The following is a 22,631-nucleotide window of genomic DNA, read 5'->3' as shown; positions in this document are numbered from 1 at the left end:
GTCCACGGCCATTTTTCCGCCATTCCACATCATCTGCGGCCATTTTTCCGCCCGTTCCACATGGTCCATGGCCATTTTCCGCCCGTTCCATGTGGTCCGCGGCCATTTTTCCGACCGTTCCATGTGGTCCGCGACCATTTTCCGCCTGTTCCACATGGTCCGCGGCCATTTTTATGCCTGTTCCACGTGGTCTGCAGCCATTTTCCGCCCGTTCCACGTGGTCCACGGCCATTTTTACGCCCGTTCCACATGGTCTGCAGCCGTTTTTCCGCCCCTGACACGTGGTCCACGGCCATTTTTTCTGCCCTGTCGCGTGGTCAGCAGCCGTTTTTCCGCCCCTGATGCGTGGTCCGCGGACGCCGGAACGGATTAACAGTAATTACATTGAACCTTATGGGAAAATTTACTTCGACTTGCGACCAACTCGACTTGCGATCAGAGTCACGGAACGGATTAAGTTCGTAAGTAGAGGTACCACTGTATATTTAACATTTTGGGGGGAAAACTAGTCTTCCTTGCAACTGAATATTCAAAAGTACAATGCTATCATAATAGATAACTGATCACTTGTAATCTGTGATCTTTGAGATGTTCAGCTTGCTTTAGTAAGGAGTCAGAATGTCCACGTGCTGCTAGATCTCTGGAAAAGAGACCCCTATTCAAATTCAAAGTGAGAATTTCCATGTGATTAAATCTGGATATTTTAAATATATGTTTGACATGTCTTGTGGCAGTGAAACAGGCCTATAACCCTTTCATGGTAACTTAACTCACCTTTTAAATCTCTCACCACAAGAGAAAAAAAGTTACCAAAATATAGCCAAGTATATCTGTATCTGTACATATACATACATACATACACACACACAAATGCACATGTATATAAATGTGAAACACTTTAACACCCCCTGCCCTATATATTCAGTTGAGTGTTTGTGAAGTCAAATAAACAGAATGAGTGATCTAGCAATAATAATCTTTTATTGTAAAAATTAATGTTAAAAAAATCCATAAGTCTATTTTCATTCAGCTTTGCTTTACAATGTTTCAAGTGGATTTAATTTCTTCTGGTAATAGGAAGAAAACTTTTAAAATACTAATTAATAAAAAGAAAAAGAAAACTTTTAAAATACTAATAAAATTGTGCAATTGACTGGTATCGTGATTCTTACGTTAATATGTTAATCCCATTTTATAGAATTTAAACAGGTTTATATAGTTATTCGGACTGAACAAACCATACAGTGTTTGACAATAAAATGCTATATATTACACGGAAATAGATAACAGGCCTATTGGCTTACCTGAGAAGAATATGTGTGACCATCGGATCCACAAACAGGATTGGTATAAATTACAGGACATTGCTTGCATTTTGATGAAAGAGAACCAACTCTCCATTGTTTATGGCTTAGACCAGCTTCTTTCATACTGAAAGAAACCAAATCAGGCAAGAAATGTATGAAAAAGGTTACCAGAAAAGTATAAAATGTATTATGAGTAATTAAATCATGGAACTTCACATGAGCTGTGTTCATACATAATACTAAGCTAGGAGTTTTAAACCACACTTTGTTGAATAAGTCACAGTGACCTTGTTCATAAATAATACAATGGTTAGCCATTTTTTATTTTATATATTGAGGGTCAGAGAGGAGTGAACACAAGTCACATGGTGGGGCAGGAGCTAGGAGTAAATGAGGCCAGGCCTAAATCTTGATGGGAACTCCATACTTTTTTAATACACCCTTTTCTCTCTGATTCCTTCTTTGTCTCTCCCAGACAGCAGGTTGTAGAAAACAAACAGATAGTACTAAAGGTCTGAATCGATATCTTGGAAAAATGTTCATGAAACCAGTTTGACAAGTACATGAAATTAGGCTAATGATGGGTTTACACATTACATTAAACTCAAAACAGCAAATCACATTCTGGCTTAATATTATTTGAAAACTAAGCCACTGTTTTTTTTTCATGGCTTAATTTAAAATAATATTTACATCTTATACATTCCCAATTAATACTTGGCTACTATAGAGAAGTGTTTACAACTCCATAAAGGATAAGAAAGAAAAATGGATTGTCAGGATTGGGTAACATTAAACAGATTTAGCATCCTGCATAACTATAGCCATTGTGGCTTGTAAATATGGTTATGGCTTAGTATTTGTTCAAGTTTGATTAAAGAAAACAATGTTTCAACCAAGTCTATATCTCACACATAACGACATTCTAGCAAAATTATTTACATTTGAGGATGCTGGAACAGTCTCTAAGAAAGAGAGATAATCTTCATGAAGATTGTGTACTTCATACTCAGAGAAATGCTATGCAAACTCAGACTAGAAAGAAAAGTATATGAATCATCATGAAAGTTAACAGTATAAACCAACATTTAAGAGAGAATAAAATGATTACTGTGAGTCAACCAATAACAGACTAATCAATTCTAATCAATAAATTATGCAGAAGCCATGTGTTGAAATACTAACTTAAATGTAAATTCTTAGCTTAACTAATTATAATTTTCCACTTATATATTTTTTAAAAGGACCCATATAACACCTTTGCTCCGTGAGCTGCATTGGGTACCGGTTTGCTTCCAGGTCCAATTCAAGGTGTTGGTTATCACCTTAAAGCCCTACATGGCATGTGGCCAGGCTACCTGAGGGACCGCCTCGCCCCCACGATTTCAACCCGCCCCACCCGATCTCACAGAGGGGGCATGCTCCGGACCCCCTTGGTAAAAGAACTCCGATTAGTGGGGTCCAGAAGGCAGGCCTTCTCTGCTGTAGCCCCCACACTTTGGAACATCTTGCCCCTGGAGGTGAGACAGGCCCCCTCACTCCAGGCCTTTCGGAGGGATTTGAAGACTTGGCTCTGCCATCTGGCCTGGGGCGGGAAGGGAAGATGTCAGAAATGGGGTTGGCTAGCCCCTTAGCGGACTGGTGTGGCCTCTATTGGCCTCTTGGATCTTTTAATCTTTTTTCTATCTCTGTAAGTGTGGTTCTCTTTTTATAACTTTTAATTATGTATTTATGATTTTAATTTGATGTAAACCCCCCAGAGCCCCCCATTGTGGGGAGATGGGTGGGGACAAGTCCACTAAATAAATAAATAAAATAAATAAAAAACCTACCTAATTAGCATGAACAGAACAAATTACAAAATTAAACCAACTTCAAATCATGGTTTAAGATGCTGGCTCATTCTAATCTTAATAATTATAGTTGGTGGGTTTTTTCCTAGTTTGGATGTTATACATTTGATAGTTAATTAAACAAAGAAATGTTGAACCCCAAAGTGCCAGGAAGCAAGCAAGGAAAGAACAGAAGGACAAAATATGTACGCCTATGGCGTGCACACATCTAAGCTTATTAAGATGAAATAGACCATGTCCAATTTGCACTGATGTTTGAAGATGCTTCTTCCCTCGTTCTATGACCAATATGCTTTATGAAACCATGCATTTCTAAAACATTTTCCCGAGAGAAGTAAAGGTTGTGGAAAAGTTCCCATTTCAACAATGTTTCTGTGGAAATATCTCACTTCACATTACTGAGATAAAGCAGCAGACACTAGCAGAAGACTGCATAAGGGGTTCTTGTTGTTCAGTTAAGTCATGTCCAACTCTTTGTGACCCCATGAACCATATTGCGCCAGGCCTTCCTGTCCTTCACTGCCTCCCTGAGTTAGTTCTCAGCTTCATGCTCATTGCTTCAGTGATGCTATCTAACCATCTCATCCTCTGCTCTCCCTTCTCCTTTTGCCTTCAATCTTTCCCAGCATCAGGATTTTCCAAAGAATATACTTCATGTCTTGAACTGAACAAACTAATTAACATAAGCTACAGGTCTCCTGTTTTCTGTAATATTCAAAGCCATCTTACAGTTTGGAGAAATGTTCATCTGGATTTGAACAGTGTCTCATAACCAGTATCTGAGGAGTAAAACATATGACTTGCTACGAGATCATTAGAAGGCAAGGTAATAGTAACAGTAACACCAGAATTAATTCATTTTATATCAACCTAAGTTCTTGTATTTCTTCCTTATCTTTCATAAGATAACTAAAGTTTCAGTTGGAACTTTTGTCTCAGTATATCTTCTCACTTCCTTTTAACTAAGGATTTGGGAGAAATTTAGCTTTTTTCAGATAAAACATACATACATACATACATACATACATACATACATACATGTATTTCAATAGCCTTTTTCCATTTCTGCCATGCTTTCTACATTAGCTTGAAGCTATCAGGATTATATTTATTTAACAATTATATTTCTGTATCACCAGTAATCAGAGCTCTCTGGGTAATTCACAAACCCTTTAGAGAGAATCATCAATGTTTGGGAATGTTATTTCTATTTTTACCCAAAATATAAACCCACTTACATTCATTAAGTGAAAAAACTGGTACACATACTGATTAGTTCAAAATATATTTCAGTTAGGAAATATGTTATTTGTTTTCTAGACTCACTAGTTCTGGAGAAGCAAGAATAGAAGTATCATTGATTGGGAGATAGCTCTGGAAGCGTTGCCACTTATTATTATTGTTATTGCTGCTATTATTATCAGTGATACAGAAACTTCAGGGTATAGGTAGAAGAGAGAAAAGATGTAAGAAGGTAGCAACATATTTATAATATTTTCTTAAAATCACTAAGCCATAGTTCTAGTTTTACCAAACCATTAAGAACTTCATTCTATTCAACAGTATTTCATGATAGTGAACTCTATGGAGCCACTGTTCATAGAAATTAGATTGCTAGAGCCATATCATATATAATAGAGTATAACCAAGATTATTTCTTCATTTCCCTTTTGAGAGGACAACTCTACCTGGATCTAACTGTAATTACTAAGGAAGTATAGAATTTTCACCAACAGAAGGGAGCAGAGAACCTTCAGTAAACCAACAATTTCTGCTTGAATGAATATACCCTATTATGACATCAACTGTTCTAGGCATCCCTAGCTAGTGGATCACTGCTTACATAAAAACAGTATAACTCATACATTACATCACAATTCCAGGTAAAAAGGTATATTTCCTTAAAAACTTCAGTTAGGAGGGACAAAGTAAATAAAAAACAGATTGGTCTTGTTAGGGAACTCTTTAGGAGTAAGTTTATAAGTTGTTATAACTCATTGTATTTTATTTCTTTTTTCTTTTCTTTTGTTTTTAATTTTATTAAAGTTTACAAATACAAAGGTAAAAGACTAATATAAACTAAGAGAAATATAAAAACTGAAGAAAAGAAAAAAGTGCAAAGAGAAAGAAAAAAGAAAAGCAAAAATAAGAAAAAGAGAAATATATATATATATATAAAAACATAACTCCCCCTTCCTTCAGACAAGTATAAAAAACTTCAATAACATAACACCTTCTCTAGTATTTCAGTAATATAAAAAAATTCTTCCCATATCTTCCTATATTGTTTATCAATAAACAAATTGTAAAAACTCATCATTCAGTCCTATTCAGCAAAAGTCCATTAAGAGCTACCAGAAATTATATATATATATATATATTAACCTTAATCAAATAAATCTATTTTGTATTCCAACTTATCACTTTCTCTGAGGAATAAAGCAAAAGAAATCTCTCCCCATTTATAAACAAATCTTTAAAGCCTCATCAATTTAGTCCTGGTCACACACACACACACAAAAACCCTCCAGTAATAGCTATCAGTAACCACAACATATATTTTCATCCTGATCAAATAAGTCCTTCCATTTACTTTTAAAAAGCTTGGTCTTTAATCCCATCATATTATATCCAAAAAGTTGATTTCTTATCATTTTCTCTTTGTCTCCTCTCAAAAACCATTTCAATAGTTTAACACATCCCTTTTGAAAATCCAAGATAAGAAGGCTATCCAAGTCACTCTTCTGATTTATTATTCATATGTCCCCTTTAGTCATTAAAACTTCAGCCAATTTCATTTTTAAATCCACTGTGGTATCTTTTTCCATATCATTCTTATAATCTATCATTTTTAAATCTGGAGAAGCAATGATGGATTGAAGACAGCTCCACGAGAAAAGAGGAGCCAGTGAATGGATCAGCTCCTTGGAACCCCTCTCTGGATCAAGGAAAGAACTAGGATCACCCACAAATTTGCTCCATACAGAGGCTCGCCCACAAAGAGATCGCAAAATAGGAATCTCCAGTGGGTTTGAGAACTCTGGGAGCTGGGGGAAAATAATTCTGCCCAAGCCATGGTTCAGCACCTTCAAACAGACATTGGGTTTGCCCACTTCAAGAGAGGAACTATCTCTTTCCTAACTACCTTAGGAAATTGCTTGTTATTGATATTCTTTTGGATGTTAAGAACCTTCTGAAGGGCAAATTTCATCATACCGGGAGAGCTTCCTTCTATCCTGTATGAAAGAAGTTTCATTTAAATTTAAGGATTAAAAAGAAACATTTTAATTTTTGGAAAACAGCAAAACAAGGACTAGAATGTTGAAAGTTAAGGGCCCAGAAAAACTTGAAAGAATATTTCCTGTGGGTTATTTAAACGTGTGTAAAAATATTTCATAAAAGTATATATGAAGATTTTGAAATTAACTGTAAGGAATCTTCCCGTGAGAAATTTTTGCTGATTGAAAAATAAACATATCATAAGAGGGGACTTAGAAGTTTGACTAGAGGGAACCAAAGAGAACTAAGGATTACAATAAAAGGAGAAGAGACTTATTAATACAACGGAGCAATATTACCTGACTGTAGAAGAAATTAAGGCTGTCTGGAAACAATGTACTCAGAAATTACTTTCAAGATTGTCTGCCACTATAAAAATGGATCTAACAGGGGCTACAGAAGAGGAACAGATTCTACAGGACAAAACAGAGACTGAGGCTGACTTGAATGTAGATTTGAAAATGAATTTAAAAAAAAATGCCAGACTACAAGTGATATGGAAAAAGATGATGTAGAGCTCACTTTCATGTCATCCGAAATGACAGATTTTCTATTAAAAATGCTTCTCCTTCTTTTGAAGTTTGAAGAGAGTGTGTTCTTAATGTTATATATGAAAGACTGGAATATTTCAGAATTAGCAGAGATTAGATTAATGCACAAGTCTGAAGCTCTCAAAGCACCTGATAGTCAAAATTAGTTTTAATACAGATTTAGGAGCTGCATTTTGGCTCTGTCTGCATGCTGCAGAAGAATGGAAAAATTCAAAGGTTTGAATTTGGGATTCCTCAAATTCAAAGGCTTGAATTTGAGATTCCTCAAAGAGGCATGCCATTTCTAACTGACACAATGTAATGTGTGACTTCATCTATGCTACTGAAGTACAAAATATACTGTGAATAAGGAATCATATTTCAATGGATCATTTTTCTCCCCAATATTCCAAAAAAGCAGTTTTTAGCAGAAAGCTTGTTATAATGAGCTGTGATATTTGTTAAAATTAAGTACACTTCTGGGTCATAGGTTCAATCCTTTCTTCCAGCTGAGTAGGTAACAGTATATTTCTATGTAAAACTTCTAGAAAGTTGTGTTGTAATATTCACTTTAGTTGTTCATAATTTCTGTTTGCTAATGACTATGGATATACAATTTTGCAACAAACAGACAGGACTTTTAATGCAAATAAAAATGTCAGGAAGAGGATCCAGAGTCATGATATGGTAGGAACAGAGATGTCAGGCAGGAATAACAAAAGTTAGTGGACAACCTGTCCCACAAGTATTTACAGTTATTTCATATTTCCTATACTACTATCAAGTGAGTAACTTCAGAGTGGACATTTCAAGTAAATTCACTTAATATCAATATATTTTTGAATTAAGAGCCCAGACATAAAGAAAACTTTTTAGAGGCATAGATTGGTGGCTTCTTTCTTTTTCTCATTCTACCATAGTTTCTGGAGTTCTATTTCATTCAACTCTGAACTCATGGTGTAGTTGTAGGTTTAAGCTGAACTCATAAAATTTTATTCAGTCTTCAACTAAGAAGCAATCCAATAAGATTCTAATGTAATATAATTGAAAACTTTGTTAGAATTAAAGTGACATTTCTTATATTCATGCTGGAAAGAATCATTTAAGATACAATTATAATACAGCCTTTATTGCTTAAAGAATTTGATGAGAATAAGTTTTATTAGGAAAAAAACCCTTTTTTCCCCCTACAATTTAAAGGGCTTTTAAAATCAAGTAATTGTAACTTGTTGGGTGTAAACATGGTAAGGCATCCTCAAATAGTGTGCGTGATGTTTTTCTTACAAGTTTTTTTCCTAATAAAACTTATTCTCATCGAACTGGCATCAGTATACAGACAAAGACTACTTAGATAGCAGAACCAAGAAAATGAATTTTATCTGTTTTCCTATTTGTGTAGCAGTAGAATCTGGTGTAAGCGGAGACCAAAATATACAGTGGTACCTCGGGTTACGAATTTAATCCATTCCGTGACTCTGGTCGCAACCCTATTTGTTCGCAACCCGAAGCAAATTTTCCCATAAGGTTCAATGTAATTACCGTTAATCCGTTCCGGTGTCCGCGGACCACGCAGCAGGGTGGAAAAACGGCTGCGGGCTGCACGGCAGGGAGGAAAAATGGCCGCGGACCACGTGGCATGGGAGGAAAAACGGCCGCGGACTGCGCGGCAGGGCGGAAAAACGGCCGCGGACCGTGCGGCAGGGTGGAAAAACGGCCGCGGACCGTGTGGCACGGGCAGAAAAACAGCCGCGGACCACGTGGCACGGGCGGAAAATGGCCGCGGACCACGTGGCACGGGCGGAAAAATAGCTGCGGACCACATGGCACGGGCGGAAAATGGCCGCGGATCTGGTTCGTACCCCGAGGCAGAGTTCGCAAACCGAGGTAAATTTTTGCGGCCGGAGCTGGTCGCAACCCGAAAAGTTCGTAAGCAGAGGCATTCGTAACCCGAGGTACCACTGTATTTTGAAATGCTATGTTTTCTAGTTTTCCTGTATAGCCTTTTTTCGATTTGACATGAGAATGATATTGCATTGCTGAAGTGACTTTGAGATAGTGATTTGTATTGGTATTTCAGTAGTGCTATTAAATTTCCTGATAACAAAATCACACAGGAAAAAAATGGCCTAATAGAATTATAATTCAAATATCCACATTTTAAAAGTAGCCATGAAAACCATCAAGCACACTATTTGAGGATGCCTTACCATGTTTACACCCAACAAGTTACAATTACTTGTTAATTGAAATTAAAAAGCCCTTTAAATATTATTAGTAATGAAAACTCTTCAAAAAGTAGTTTTTTACTTGATTATTCTTTTGCTGTTGAGCCAAGTCCTTTCAGACTAGAATGAATATCTATATCTATATCCAAATCTTGTTGACTGTTTTAAAAAATGCATCCTGTCATGTGGCAGGATGTAATATGGCATTTTCTACTCTTACTATAATGGAATTATAGATGGAAGTCAAGACCTGTAGGGCAAACAGATGGGGGGGGGGGGAAAAAAGGCCTGTATGCTGAAAGCACAACCAACTACAATTAACACATTTATTCATGCATTTATAAATTATTTCCTCTGCCTGCACATATTCTAAGACATACATAAAAATGTATCTGTAGTGTCTGTTTATGTAAACCCTGTTACTTTTAGCCTTTTTCTTTACTGCAGCTGGTTCATTTTATTTTATTTTTTTATTAAATAGAGCTCAAATTATATTCTACAGATGCAAGTATTGAGATAAGGTGATGGTATCTAAGAATTAGGAACAGAAAGTGTTACCTTTTGTAATACCCATATATTTTTAATATGGTACACTTGTCCCAGATAGGCCAAGAAGGACTTACTAGAGAGGATGTTTTTTGGCAGTATAAATTCAGATCTGGCCTTACTATGATATAGAGTTCAGCTGCTTCACATGGCAGATGCTATAGGGATCTGAATGTTTTGTTATGTCTTTTCCATCTCTGATGGCAGCAAGCTCTGCATGATCGGCTCAACTTCCCCGCTGCTTAAAGAATAATGAAAAATATTAATCCCATCTAAGAGTTAAAATAAATTTTGATCCAAACCGCTTTTGTACATGGAAAATACTGCCTTTGATCTCAAGCAATAAGATGTCTTGGCTTAATCCTGCAAGTAAGAGGTATGGCAGGAAAAAAAAATTAAAGAAAATCCAAGTCAGATCAATGCACTTTACCCCGAGCAAAATGTAAACAGGATAACCACCATAATTTACATGCTATCCTTCAATATAAATATTTCCTGCTGTGGAGGTTTAATAATTTGTTTGTATGTAGTGTAAGCATGAGTGGAAGCATGTAAATAAAAGCAAGCTGACACCATGAGATGACTTTTAGGGATACCTGTGCCCCATAACATCTGCCCAGCTGATTTGATCCTGTAGGATTGGCACACTCTGGGCTCCTTCAGTTAAACAATGTAATTTCTCAGGATCCCAGATGCATACCTTCCCTGTAGAGAACCTGCCCTCTGGAATGAGGTTCTGCTGAGATCCAGATGCCCCCTGTTCTGCTATTGTTTAGAAGAGCCATGAAGACCTGGCTCTTCACCCAGACCTTTGACAAGGGAGAAGGAGACCACTCACTTCATCACACTTGCCATCTTTTATCTTTTATTGTTTATTGATTTTATTGTGATTTGGTTGATTGTTGTGAGCTGCCCAGAGTCATTGAGAGTTGAACAGCATATAGGTTTAATACATTATTGTTGTTGTTGTTCCTTTGGTATGAAGGGAGACAGTATATTCCAAAGACAGCTCTTTGGAATATTCTGCCCCCGGAGGTGAGATTGGCCCCCTCATTCCTGGCCTTCCAGAGGGCTTTGAAGACCTGGTTCTGCCACTTAGCCTGGGGAGGGAATACATCAAGCATGAGGATGGCTAGCCCCATAGAGGCCTGCTGTCTTCAGCCCCAGATCCATCATCTTCTTGGACTTTCTCCTTCTTTTTTGGTAATGTTTTGTATATTTTTTTTTATGTTTTATGTATTTATATATATTTATTCTTTTAATGCTTTGGGTGAGCCACCCAGAGTCCCCCGTTGGGGGAAGATGGGCGGAGAGAAATTTAATAATAAATAAATAAAATAATAAAATATCGGCACAATAGATGCCATTATTTATGGCACATTGTGTTAGTATCTGTAATTAAGGGCAGGAATAGAGTCCCATAAGTTTATAGGAATGTAGAGGCACATTCCTGTAATGTGCAAACAAATCTATTAATGCAGGATGAAACAGGATGCTATCTAGATGCTATATTTTGTGTTTCTCCACTGGCCAGTTGGAGAAAGTGCTGAACTGCTTCTGTCTGGGAAATCAAACGAGTAGTCCTATGATGGCAATTCCTGATATTTTTCCATGGCACCTAGCTGGTATTGCTCCCATGCCCACACTCGTCTTAGAAAAAGCAAGACAAGCAAATAAATATTGTTTTAATGGTCCATTCACAGGCAGAATTATATCTACGTTATCTCTGTACCTTGGCAATTGATGGATAATTAACCTAATCCACAACAAACTTACATTTTTATTAAATGAAGGCCTGCCAATTGAAATAAATAGCACTACCAGCTATAAAAGAAGCTGTCGTACCATCATTCTGATATTTATGCACTGGAACATAGTCGTGGTAAAGTTTTCATTTTAAAATATGTTTTTACATGTGAAAATTAGAGCTTTAGTTTCCATCAACTTTATTAATAAATACTTGGATGTCTTTTGTAATATTGATAACAGTAATTTATGGCAATTTCAACTTCTGCTTATTATAAACCTGTGTAAAACATAAATATACTCCTCTTAATATGGTTCCTGCTGATAATGTGTCAGAGATTTCTTTATAAACTGCTGGATGCCACCTGATGTCTTGGGGGATGGAATCTACATCAGCCCTGAACTCATTTGTTCTAACTTACTTTTTAAAAACCCAATAACAGCAGTGTAACCTGAAAGACATACTTTCTAGAATTTCTTTGGCCAACTTTCCTCCACTAGTTATTCCAAGTTCTGAGAATTATAATTCTGGTGTTCCTTTGCTGTTGATGGAGAGAAGCTATTTCTTTCCCAAAAGCAATCATGGCAGCAAGGATGAAATTCCAACACACATACACACACGAGTTCAGGGATATACGAGACTTTTCCCATCATTAATCTTTACATTCTTCAGATTAAAAAAGGGGGGAATATGCAGAGGAAATGACAAATTTTGTTATGGATAAAAATCCAAGTGGTAGCAGGACCAAAATTTCCTGTTTTGTAACAACTGCTATACTGCTAAGGAATGTCCAAAATGTTTTGGGGTCAAAATGTTCTAATCTCAAACTTGTCTTCAGAAATTATAATGGCTGTTCTGACATTGGAACAGACTGTCCCAACTGTACTAGAATGTTCTGATCTTGAAAATGACCATTAGAACTCTACTTTGAACTCTGGACACTTCCAGTAAGTTCAGCCCAGTACCAGAATGAGTCATTCCAAGATTAGAATTTTGTAACTATAAAATGTTTTCAACATTTCTGTTATTGTCATATGATTGTAGTGTATTAATATCAAAGCTCATTTAATATATTTTTGAGCAAAAATTCAATAATATAATGGATTTCATTATACAGTAATACCTTGGTTCACGGACGCTTCTATTCACGAACAATTCGGTTCATGAATAGCACCATTCGCAAAATTTTGCTTCCATTCGCAAACTCCGCATCGGGTGACGAACACGACCCGCGGCCATCTTCCCTGCTCTGACACGTGGTCATGGCTTCCTGTAGGCGAGGGGGACTCTCCCTCCAAACAATAACCGCCTCCCCACCCGCCTTCCTGTCCTCCCCGCCAGAAGTCGCCTCAAGCAAGGTTAGTGTTCTCTCTCTTCATACTGTACTGTACTGAACTTTGTTTCATATTTTTGTGGTTTAAAAAAAAAAATACATATGGTTCAGAACATATTAACCTTATTTACATTGAACCTTATGGGAAAATTTGATTTGATTGGTAACCAAAATCAGTTGGCGACCACATTCGTAGGGGTCAGAATGGATTAACCTTATTTACATTGAACCTTATGGGGAAATTTGATTTGGTTCGCGACCAATTCGGTTCGCGACCAGAATCGTGGAACGAATTAAGTTCGTGAACCGAGGTACCACTGTATAAAATATTGGCTATCTTTCATTTTCACTCATAAGCCACAACAGAAAGTGAGGTAGCAATTCCTTGAACCATCAGCCTCTCCCGATGTAATAAATGAAAACTGGAAGTAAACATGCTGGGTCTTCGAGCATGACGGTCTTATTACAGTCAGCCAAGTATTGATTGAAATTATAAACAGTGAGATTGCAGAGGCATCTACAGAAGGGGCCAAGGGGTGGGAAAAGACAAAAGCAGAACTGATGCAAGCTTATCTCTTTTGCATGTGTGATAGTATGATGTATGTGCAAAAGCAGCAGAGCTTGCATCCTGATGACACAATGCTGTTTTTGCCATTTTGATGAAAGCACTGGATCTTGCAGATGCTTCTCTAAGATTGCCCTGCTTTTCCTGCTTTTCCTGCTTTTCCTGGAATTATGCAGCCTGTACCTGTGGATATCTTGTCAAAATGATAAGGATGCTGTGGGAATTTCATGATAACGTAACTGACTTGCTTAATGGCTGGTACACTCTTACTGCAAGAATACCTACTAAGGACGTGTTCATCAGTACTGGCAGCATGCTAGTATATAGCAGAAAACTACTTTAAAGAACCTCATTTTCAGGCAAGGAGATGGGGTAGTAAAGAAATGTATAGGCTTAGACAATATGTATGAAAAGGCTGTCTCTTTTAGGATGTGTGGAAGGTTTTTTGAAAGACTTGACTGAATTGTAGGCTTCTTAGAACTCTTGAGAACTCTTAGACTTCTTGAGAAAGGCAGGGTATAAGGCTTATAAGGCTTATAATAAATGGATATGTATTCTTTGCTTGGCAATTCAGTATCTTGAATTGATCATTGATAACCATCTTTTTCTAGAATTCACACTGAATGCACACTCCAAAAGTAGCCACAGGGAGGTTCCCCAAACCCCCAAATTTTACAATTCTGTAACAGATAAAGATCAGGCCCTTTAAAGAAGTTGGAGGAAAAGTTAAATTAATTATACTGTTACTTTTGTTTCCTTCTCTTTTTGAATGTTGGATTTCCTTGACCACTGGTATCTGTTGTGACAATTTTATTATAATATTTCATTATGTGGGCTGTTACTCTGCTTATTTTAGATTCTTCTTCTTTCTTTGCTGGAAGAAACACTAGAATCTTTTTAAACTGGAATATTATATTCTGACTCTGCTCGTATAATGTGTGTGAAAATGGATGCTTGCTTTACTAAAAGTATGCAGATGACACACTACACATGTGAGCATAACAACCTCTTTCAGAGGACAGTTTGAATCAGAAAGTATAATTGCATCTCTTAGCCAGACAAGGAAAGAATATCGATTAAATGATAGACCATTGTCTAAAATGTTCTCATTTGCTCTTCAGTGTAGCCAGACATTGCTTGGGACAGGTCGCTGTCAGTTTCCACAAAATTACATTCATCTCTGCTTAATACAGTTTATAAGAAATTCTGATGCAACCATTCTGTTGTCTTCTATAGCATTGCCCATTTTCCATTAACAATAACAAAAGTTCCAAATTTCTTTAAAGACACCTGGTTTGCCATGAGCTTCTGTTCTTCCCTTGATACTTAACTTCCATCATCTGTATGCAAATGTATAATCCTAAGAGTTTGACACTATCATTATGGCATGTTATACTTATGCAAGAACTGTAGTTTATTAATTAGCAAGCACAAATCATTAATTGTGATTGTGCTATATAAATAAAATATACGGTTATCATGTATCCAACACATTTACAGATCTTTTTAACCCTTACTTCTTCCAACTGCTATCTTATCCCATAACATTTTAAGTTGAGCATTCCTATGCTTTTGAGGGTTTGAGAAAGGAGAATGTGATACTTTGTGGGGTAGTGTAAGAATCACCACAATTGCACAGTTTCACAGTAATTGGACTAATCAAAGCTATATAATGTTACCATTGTCAATAAAAAAGTCCTACTCATTAGTCCATTACAAAGGAATTACTGTAAATTCAGCCTACGTGCAGCATTACTTCCTGTACAAACAAACATAGATAATAAAACAAGCTTGAAACTTTTCCAAGCTAGCAGATTGGCAGCACAAATTATACAGAGAAACAGAAAGCTTTCACTAGATTCAATAGAGCTTGGAACATAAGAATGATTAAATGTTTCTATACACCAAGTACACATCACGATAATGAATCAGACTAAAAATTTCCAGGAGACTCAACTGTGCCAGCTGGGCTTCTTCAGACAGCAACATTATAATGCAAAATGATGACATTCTAAATAGCCTTGTTTTCAACTTCTGTGCAATCTGTCTAATACATGCCTTTTAAAAAACAAGGGAGGGTGGGAGCAGGAGGAGCAGCAGAGGGGAAGACCATAATTACAAAGGAATACAGGTTCCACATACCTGTAAATAGAAGAAAAAATGGGAACTGTCCTAGTTTCCTTCCTTCCTTCCTTCCTTCCTTCCTTCCTTCCTTCCTTCCTTCCTTCCTTCCTTCCTTCCTTCCTTCCTTCCTTCCTTTCCCTCCCTCCCTCCCTCCCTCTCTTTCTCTTTTCTTTCTTTCTTTCTTTCTTTTCTTTTCTTTCCCTCCCTCCCTCCCTTCCTTTTTCTTTCTCTCCTTCTCCTTCTCCTTCTCCTTCTCCTTCTCCTTCTCCTTCTCCTTCTCCTTCCTTCCTTCCTTCCTTCCTTCCTTCCTTCCTTCCTTCCTTCCTTCCTTCCTCTAAAAGCAGGAAATCCTAACATCCTTATTTATTTGAAAGTAGGGGGGAAATGAAGGGAGGAAAAACACTCCGAAGAGAAATTTTACCCATCACTGCATGAATCAAGGTAAAAATCACACTACGAAATCTAACAGGGAAAGAATGAATATTCTCACGTCTCCAAAGGTGGAAACAACTTTAGACATGTCCAAAAAAGCAATCCCCATATTCTGAGGAGCCCTGGAAAGCACTGAGATGCTTTGATCTTTCCTGAGGAACCCTAAAGAGCTCTAGAAAATGACAGAAGAAGAGCAAAGATGGTCAAAGAGCACCACACATTCCACCAAAGCATAGCATTTACAATCGGTAAGACAAACACACACAACAGTCAGTAGGAGTACAGAAAGAAGCAGAATGCCAGAACAATCTTCTGGCAATATCTCATCCACACTGATTCAGCAGGGAAGGCAGCAGAGAGAAACAGACAAGGATAAGGGAGGATATGAGACAATAAGACTGTTCCTAGTGAGAACACCCCCATGGACTGGATCGAAAGCTTCAGTGGGCTAGAGGTTCCCAATTTTCCCATGTTGGATTTGGCTAACATGTTTATAAGCAGGCATTTCAAATGAATCCTCCAAACCAAACATTAGTCAGAAATATTGCTTTAATTAAATGATACTTTGTAATCAAGCTCTTTAATAAAATATATGCATTCTTTACCTTTCTTCTATTCATCCTCAACTCACCAACTTATCTATCATCTAACACATATCCCAAAATGCACACATTCAAATAAAATGATTATCAGTTACATATATCTTATATTTTCTTATACATGAATAAGAGGATAGCTAGACTTAAACATAGAATAATCTTAATGATTTTACTAGTGCACATTACTTACATAGTATTACATAACAGAACAAAACTTGAGTTAGTGGAAGAAGCAACAGAATTCTAGCTGAATAATGATTGTGTAATGCAAGTAAAAAGAAAAAGGAAGATAGTAAGATATTTCGGCTCATTTTTTCTAGCACTTAGGACCAATTGAAATTTTCACAAACATTTACTACATACAGGAAAGGCTGAGATATTTGTATATGTATGTGTATGTATCGGTGTGAATGTGTATATATGTATATGAATATGAATATAAGAATAAGCATTAGGAGATACACACACACTAATCTTTATTTATACACAGATTATAGCAAGGATCTCTTACAAATAAGTGTATAGGATTTCTAATTCTCTCAATGAAAAATATTGATAATGTTCCCTTGGAATTATCTAGCCATGTGCCCATTTCCTTGTTTAACATTCCTTGTTGAAATATTGTCTAGAATTCTTAAAATAGATTTTCAGTTGTTTTTAAAAGTGTACTGTAATCAAGCAAGTTGCATTTGGTCTGAGAGGGTAGCAGGTGGAGAAAATAATTAATAATTTATTTTTTCGAAACAGATCAAATAGTTGTTACTGAATGCTGAAAATACTGTTCATTTGAATAGCTAAGAAATCTGAGACTCCAGATAGTTCATCTGGAAGTTACCAAGTTGTCAAAAACTGCCTTTGGCTGAAAAAAAACTCAAGTAACTTTTTCAAAATTTGTCTTCCTTTTGTTCTGCCAACTCTATAACACTTTCACATACTGAGGATGGAGTAAGAGGCCATTTTCCCCTGCCTACCAACCTGACAATTTTTGGTGCCAAAAATAATAAACTTTATTTTTGTTTACAAAAACAAATTTCTATGCATAAGCTATCAGAATAATTATTTTAAATACTATACTCAACACAAGCAGGATTATGATAGTCACAGATAAAGTACCCTAATATGGTAATGCTTTTTGTCAACACTTTAGCTAAGAAATTGTCATCTTGGTAAAGCTGTATTTATAGTTCTAAAATTATTCTAATAATCTTTAGAGTTGTAAGATTCTTTTAATTATTTTTCAACAATAGGTAGTCTTTACTTTCTCTAGGTGCTCATGGTCTTTCAGAGTCTCATTCTCAGTATGAAACACCCGGTCTGAAACATAAAGCAGTTGTTTTGAGCAAAAAAAAAAAAAGTCTTTTTCATTCACCCTGGATGTGCTTTGAATCTGAAACATATTGGAAGTGTTTTGAGATCAAAACATAATGTTTCAAATTCAGAGCACTTCCAGGTTGAGTAAAAAGCCCATCTTGTAGTTAGAATAGGTTCTTTCGACTTGAAATGCAGCATGCTGACTACAAAAGGCTTTGTGCATCCCAAATATGTGTGTGTGTATCTTTTTCTCTACGTTGAATATGTATGTACACGCACACACACACATTTGGTTGAAACTTTGCAGGGTGTCCTTTATATCAAACTAAGAGATTTCAATCAGTGTTTCTCAACCTCAGTTACTTTAAGATGTGTGGACTTCAACTCCCAGACTTCCCTATCTGTGGAAGTCAGATGTGCCTCAGATTGACTCTCTGCACCAATCCCTGTTCAAATCTAGGTAAAGCAAGTGCATCCTAGCATCACATCTTTTAGATTTTTACAGTTAACTCAGATTCACTCTGACTTGGACTCTGATTGGGCAGAACAGACAGAAGTGCCTGGGGGTGTGATCTGGAATGAGTTTGAGCCAGTCAATCCTGAGGAAGTAGACATGGTTCTCAATGCTGTGAGCTGGGCCACCTGTTTACTGGATCCAGGCCCTTCCTGGATCATAAAAGCAGCCAGGGGGTGACCCATGGTTGGGTCCAGGCTTAGCTGTGAGCCTTTCTGAAAGTATCTCCTGCCTTGAAAGAGGTGGTGGTGTACCCCCTCAAGAGGCCGCCCTTCAACCCAACAGTTTTTGACAATACTGACCATACTCCAACCCTCTCTTTTTTGGGGAAGTTGTTGAAAAGATTGGCTGGTGTGGGTCTTCCGGGCTGTGTGGCCGTGTTCTTGAAGTTTTGTTTCCTAATGTTTCCTAGGTGCTGGCGAAACGTTAGGAAACAAAACTTCAAGAACACGACCACACAGCCCGGAAGACCCACACCAGCCATTGTATGCCGGCCGTGAAAGCCTTCGACAATACATGTTGAAAAGATTGTTGGTCTGGAGGATCCCAGAATCGCACTTTCTCTGCAGCAGTGCCTGCCCTCTGGAACAAGGTTCCCCCTAAGATGACGCCCACACTGCTGTTGTTTACAAGGGCCGTGAAGGCCTGGCTCTTCACCCAGACTTTTGGCAAGGGACAGTGAGACCCCTCACTCCATCACACTTGCCATCCTTTAGTTATGTTTTATTGATTTTATTGTGATTTGTTTGATTGTTGTGAGCCACCCAGGGTTGTTGAGAGTAAGGCAGTGAACAAGTTTAATAAATTATTATTTTTGGTTGCACAGTCAGCCAGATGTTTAGACTGGATTTGGCATTTTTATCCACTTATCGAGTCCTTCCCAAGGACCTGGGATATGCTGATGTTGTTGCTTGGTGGTGTTAAAGGTATTGTCACAGGATATAAGCTGTTCCAACTAAAACTGCCTTTTGCAATTGACTGATGGTGATTTTGTCAATGCCGATGGTCCTCAAGTGGTACTCCAGATGTTTTGGGATTGCACCCAAGGCGCCTATAACTATTGGTACTATCTTTGTTTTCTTTTATTTATTTATTATTAAATATGTATGCTGCCCATCTCCCCCCAACGGGTGACTCTGGGTGGCTCACAGTTAAAATCAAACCCCCCATTAACAATTAAAAATACCCCATAAATAATAAAATAAATCCATTAAAAATCAAGTATAAAAAACAAACCCTGTACATAAATACTAAAAACATTCTTTTACCACACTTGTTCTACTTCTATTTTCAGGTCTTTGTATTTTGTGATTTTCTCCAGTTCTTCCTCTTCTATTCTGCTATCTCCAGGTATTGCAGTGTCCACTATCCAGACTTTTTTGTCTTTCTTATCAACAATTGTTAAGTCTGGAGTGTTATGTGGCAGGTGCTTGTCTGAATTCTAAAACCCCAGAGCACTTCGACTTCTTCACTTTCTATTACTTTGTCTGTTTTGTGGTCCCACCAGTTCTTGCTTGCAGGCAAATAGTATTTCTTCTAGATATTCCAATGCACCATTGTTGCTACTTGGTCACGCCATTGTTTGTAGTCAGTCTGGACGATCTTCTTGCAGCAAGTCTTTCTTGTAGGCCAGTTTGGTCTCTTCAGTATTCAGGAACCATTATTATTATTATTATTATTATTATTATTATTATTATTATTACTACTAGTAGTAGTAGTACTACTACTATTGTAACATTGACAAACAATTTCATCGCCATAAACTGGCAAACAAATCAGTCTCAGTTTTTTAAGCTGATGATGCAGCCCTCCTCTCTGTACGACAAGCAGGCTTAAGGCTAAGCCTCCAAGGCCCTGCCTTATACTATGCAGAAGAATCAATCAGTCCAAGACAAAAATAATGGTCTTCACTAAAAGGCTCACTACCCATAATCATTACTGGAAAATAAATTACACATGTATAGAACAAATCAAGACCTTTAAATATCTGGAAAATATTTTTCAATCCCATGCTACGTAGGGAAACAAAACCAGGGAACAAAAACAATAGCTTTGTTATATACTGTAGCTATGGTACTTAGCCTTTTGTTTTATAGCTCACAGGTTTGCTATTACAAAGATTCAAGATGCCCTGAAGTAGTCTACAAATAAAATTTTTTAAAACCTCTATTGCATATTCCTCAAAGTGTATCCAACTCTTAGTTATAATATAGACTTAGTTGGAATATAGACAAATGCTCATTAAAGACATTGAGGTTCATCTTATTAGAAGTATTGACCTGCTTCTTAGATAATATATAGTTTAGACAGAATAAAGACAAAAGCAGAATTCTGGTTTATCAATAAAGAGAAAGTATTTGGGTGTATACTGCTCAGTTGTTCCTATTTGGCTTCTCTTGCTGTACAACCAGAAAGCTACCATCTGCCATTCTGTTTAGCATATTTGAACCATAATAGTTGGGTTATTACCCTCCTAACAATTGCTATGGCTCATAGGGTTTGTTCTTAGTTTATTATTCTGGGTTGCTGTGTATTCTTTCTATACCTCTTCTCTTGTTGCTCTGTTTATTCTATAACCCTTGCATAGTTCAACCCTGTTTATTTTACTGATACAACCAGACAGTGGTCACAATTGGTTGCCACACTATGTAGATTATGTTATGGATTATTAAGTTTCAAGGCAGGGCTAGGATCATAATAAGTTGATGACCACCATGCTAATCATTAGCTAATAGAACTGAGTTCTGTAAAAAGTTATTATGGTACAATACGTTTTCTTGTAGTTATAAGGGAATGGAGGCCAGGAGGCACTATTTCTCAGCCACTGTTCCAGTCTGACCTTGGAATTAAGACTCAAACCATCTGTTTTAATGTTCCACAATTTGCTTAAGTTAAAACTCTTCTATAGAAGAATTAGTTGTGACTAATTGATTGTCACCATATTTTAATTTCAATATAACTGCTGTATTACATTTTTCTCTTCCACTTTCATTGTATTATTTATTTTTCATTATTGCTATTATTGTGGTTGTTGTTATAGCCTGGCTACAATTCAGATTTTAATTATGTTTGTTGTAGACATTTTAACATTGTAGATCGCTGTGATTCTTTACTGTTTTGGCAGTATACCATTGAATGATTGGATGAATGAAAGATTAAAAAAATAAGGCACAGCAATATACAGAATTATTAAAAGCTTTATATATACTGAAACTAATGTAAATATTTCAATGCAATAATGAAAACCATTTGGAAAAAAAAAAGTTACATGCATTAAATTCCCAGAAACAAACAAACTGCTTCCTTCGTGAAGATTACAATTGTAATATATATGTGTGTGTGTGTGTCTGTCTGTGTGTGTGTGTGTGTGTGTATATGAAAATATTCTGCTTTACTATTATCCTTATAGTTCAGTTTAACTCCAGCATCTGGCCATCTGACGTTGTCTGTACTTAATGCAACCTTAATGAACATCATTATCATCATCATTTTAATTGGAGGCAGTTTGGTATAGAGGTTATGGCACCAAGCTAGAAACTAGGAGACTGTAAATTCTAGTCCTGCCTTAGGCATGAAACCAGCTAGATGACCTTGAGCCAATCATTCTCTCTCTCAGCCCTAGGAAAAAGGCAATGGCAAACCACTTCTGAAAATCTTGCCAAGGAAGCTGCAAGGACTATATATAGATGTAATCTGGATCATACCAGGAGCTCCAATTCCAGGTAGTCTCCAGGAATCAACACTGACTCAAAGGCACAATAAATAAAAAATAAATAAATAAAAATGCAACCAGCCAAATACTTTTAACTTTTGACATGTCCCACAAACGAATTCTCATGTTTCATCAGATGCAAACTAATATGCCAGTAGCACTGCCAAGAGTGACATGAAAATACGACACAACTCTGCACAAGAATCTCATAGTCTGCATTTACAAGTATCTAGCATGTGAACTGTCATGGACAAATGCAGTTCAAGGCATGACATATATTTCTGAAATGATAGAGTGGTTAATTCAAAGCTAAATTGATTTAATCATACATAAGTGTCATCTTTTGAAAGTATAAATAAAATAAATTAAAGTAGACTTGCTATCAAATATGTCAACTCATAATCTGAATTTTATCTTAAGACGAAGTTGCCTACACTATTAAAAATACAGCCTCGGTCATTTCTCACTATTTCAGGAATAGGCAAGCTGTTGGTCTCCAAACAGATTAGATTTAACCCTATGGATCCCAGTGTGGCCATGGGCAAAGAACTGTG

General features: G+C 36.8%; 1 protein-coding gene across 1 annotated transcript in view; it reads right to left on the bottom strand.

Annotated features, from left to right (window-relative positions):
* The window catches only part of SPOCK3 (SPARC (osteonectin), cwcv and kazal like domains proteoglycan 3), a 160,935-nt gene that overhangs the window by 61,396 nt on the left and 76,908 nt on the right, over positions 1 to 22,631 (bottom strand). Inside the window, exon 5 of the mRNA XM_088132536.1 lies at positions 1,305 to 1,431. Coding sequence (XP_087988662.1) covers positions 1,305 to 1,431 — 127 coding nt within the window. The remainder of the gene's footprint in view (positions 1 to 1,304; positions 1,432 to 22,631) is intronic.

The sequence above is a fragment of the Python bivittatus genome, unplaced genomic scaffold, assembly GCF_059951505.1.
Source record: "Python bivittatus isolate LINGU-HERP-01145 unplaced genomic scaffold, Pbiv_v1 ctg000070_np1212, whole genome shotgun sequence".
NCBI lineage: Eukaryota > Metazoa > Chordata > Lepidosauria > Squamata > Pythonidae > Python > Python bivittatus.
This window is presented reverse-complemented; position numbering and strand designations above follow the sequence as displayed.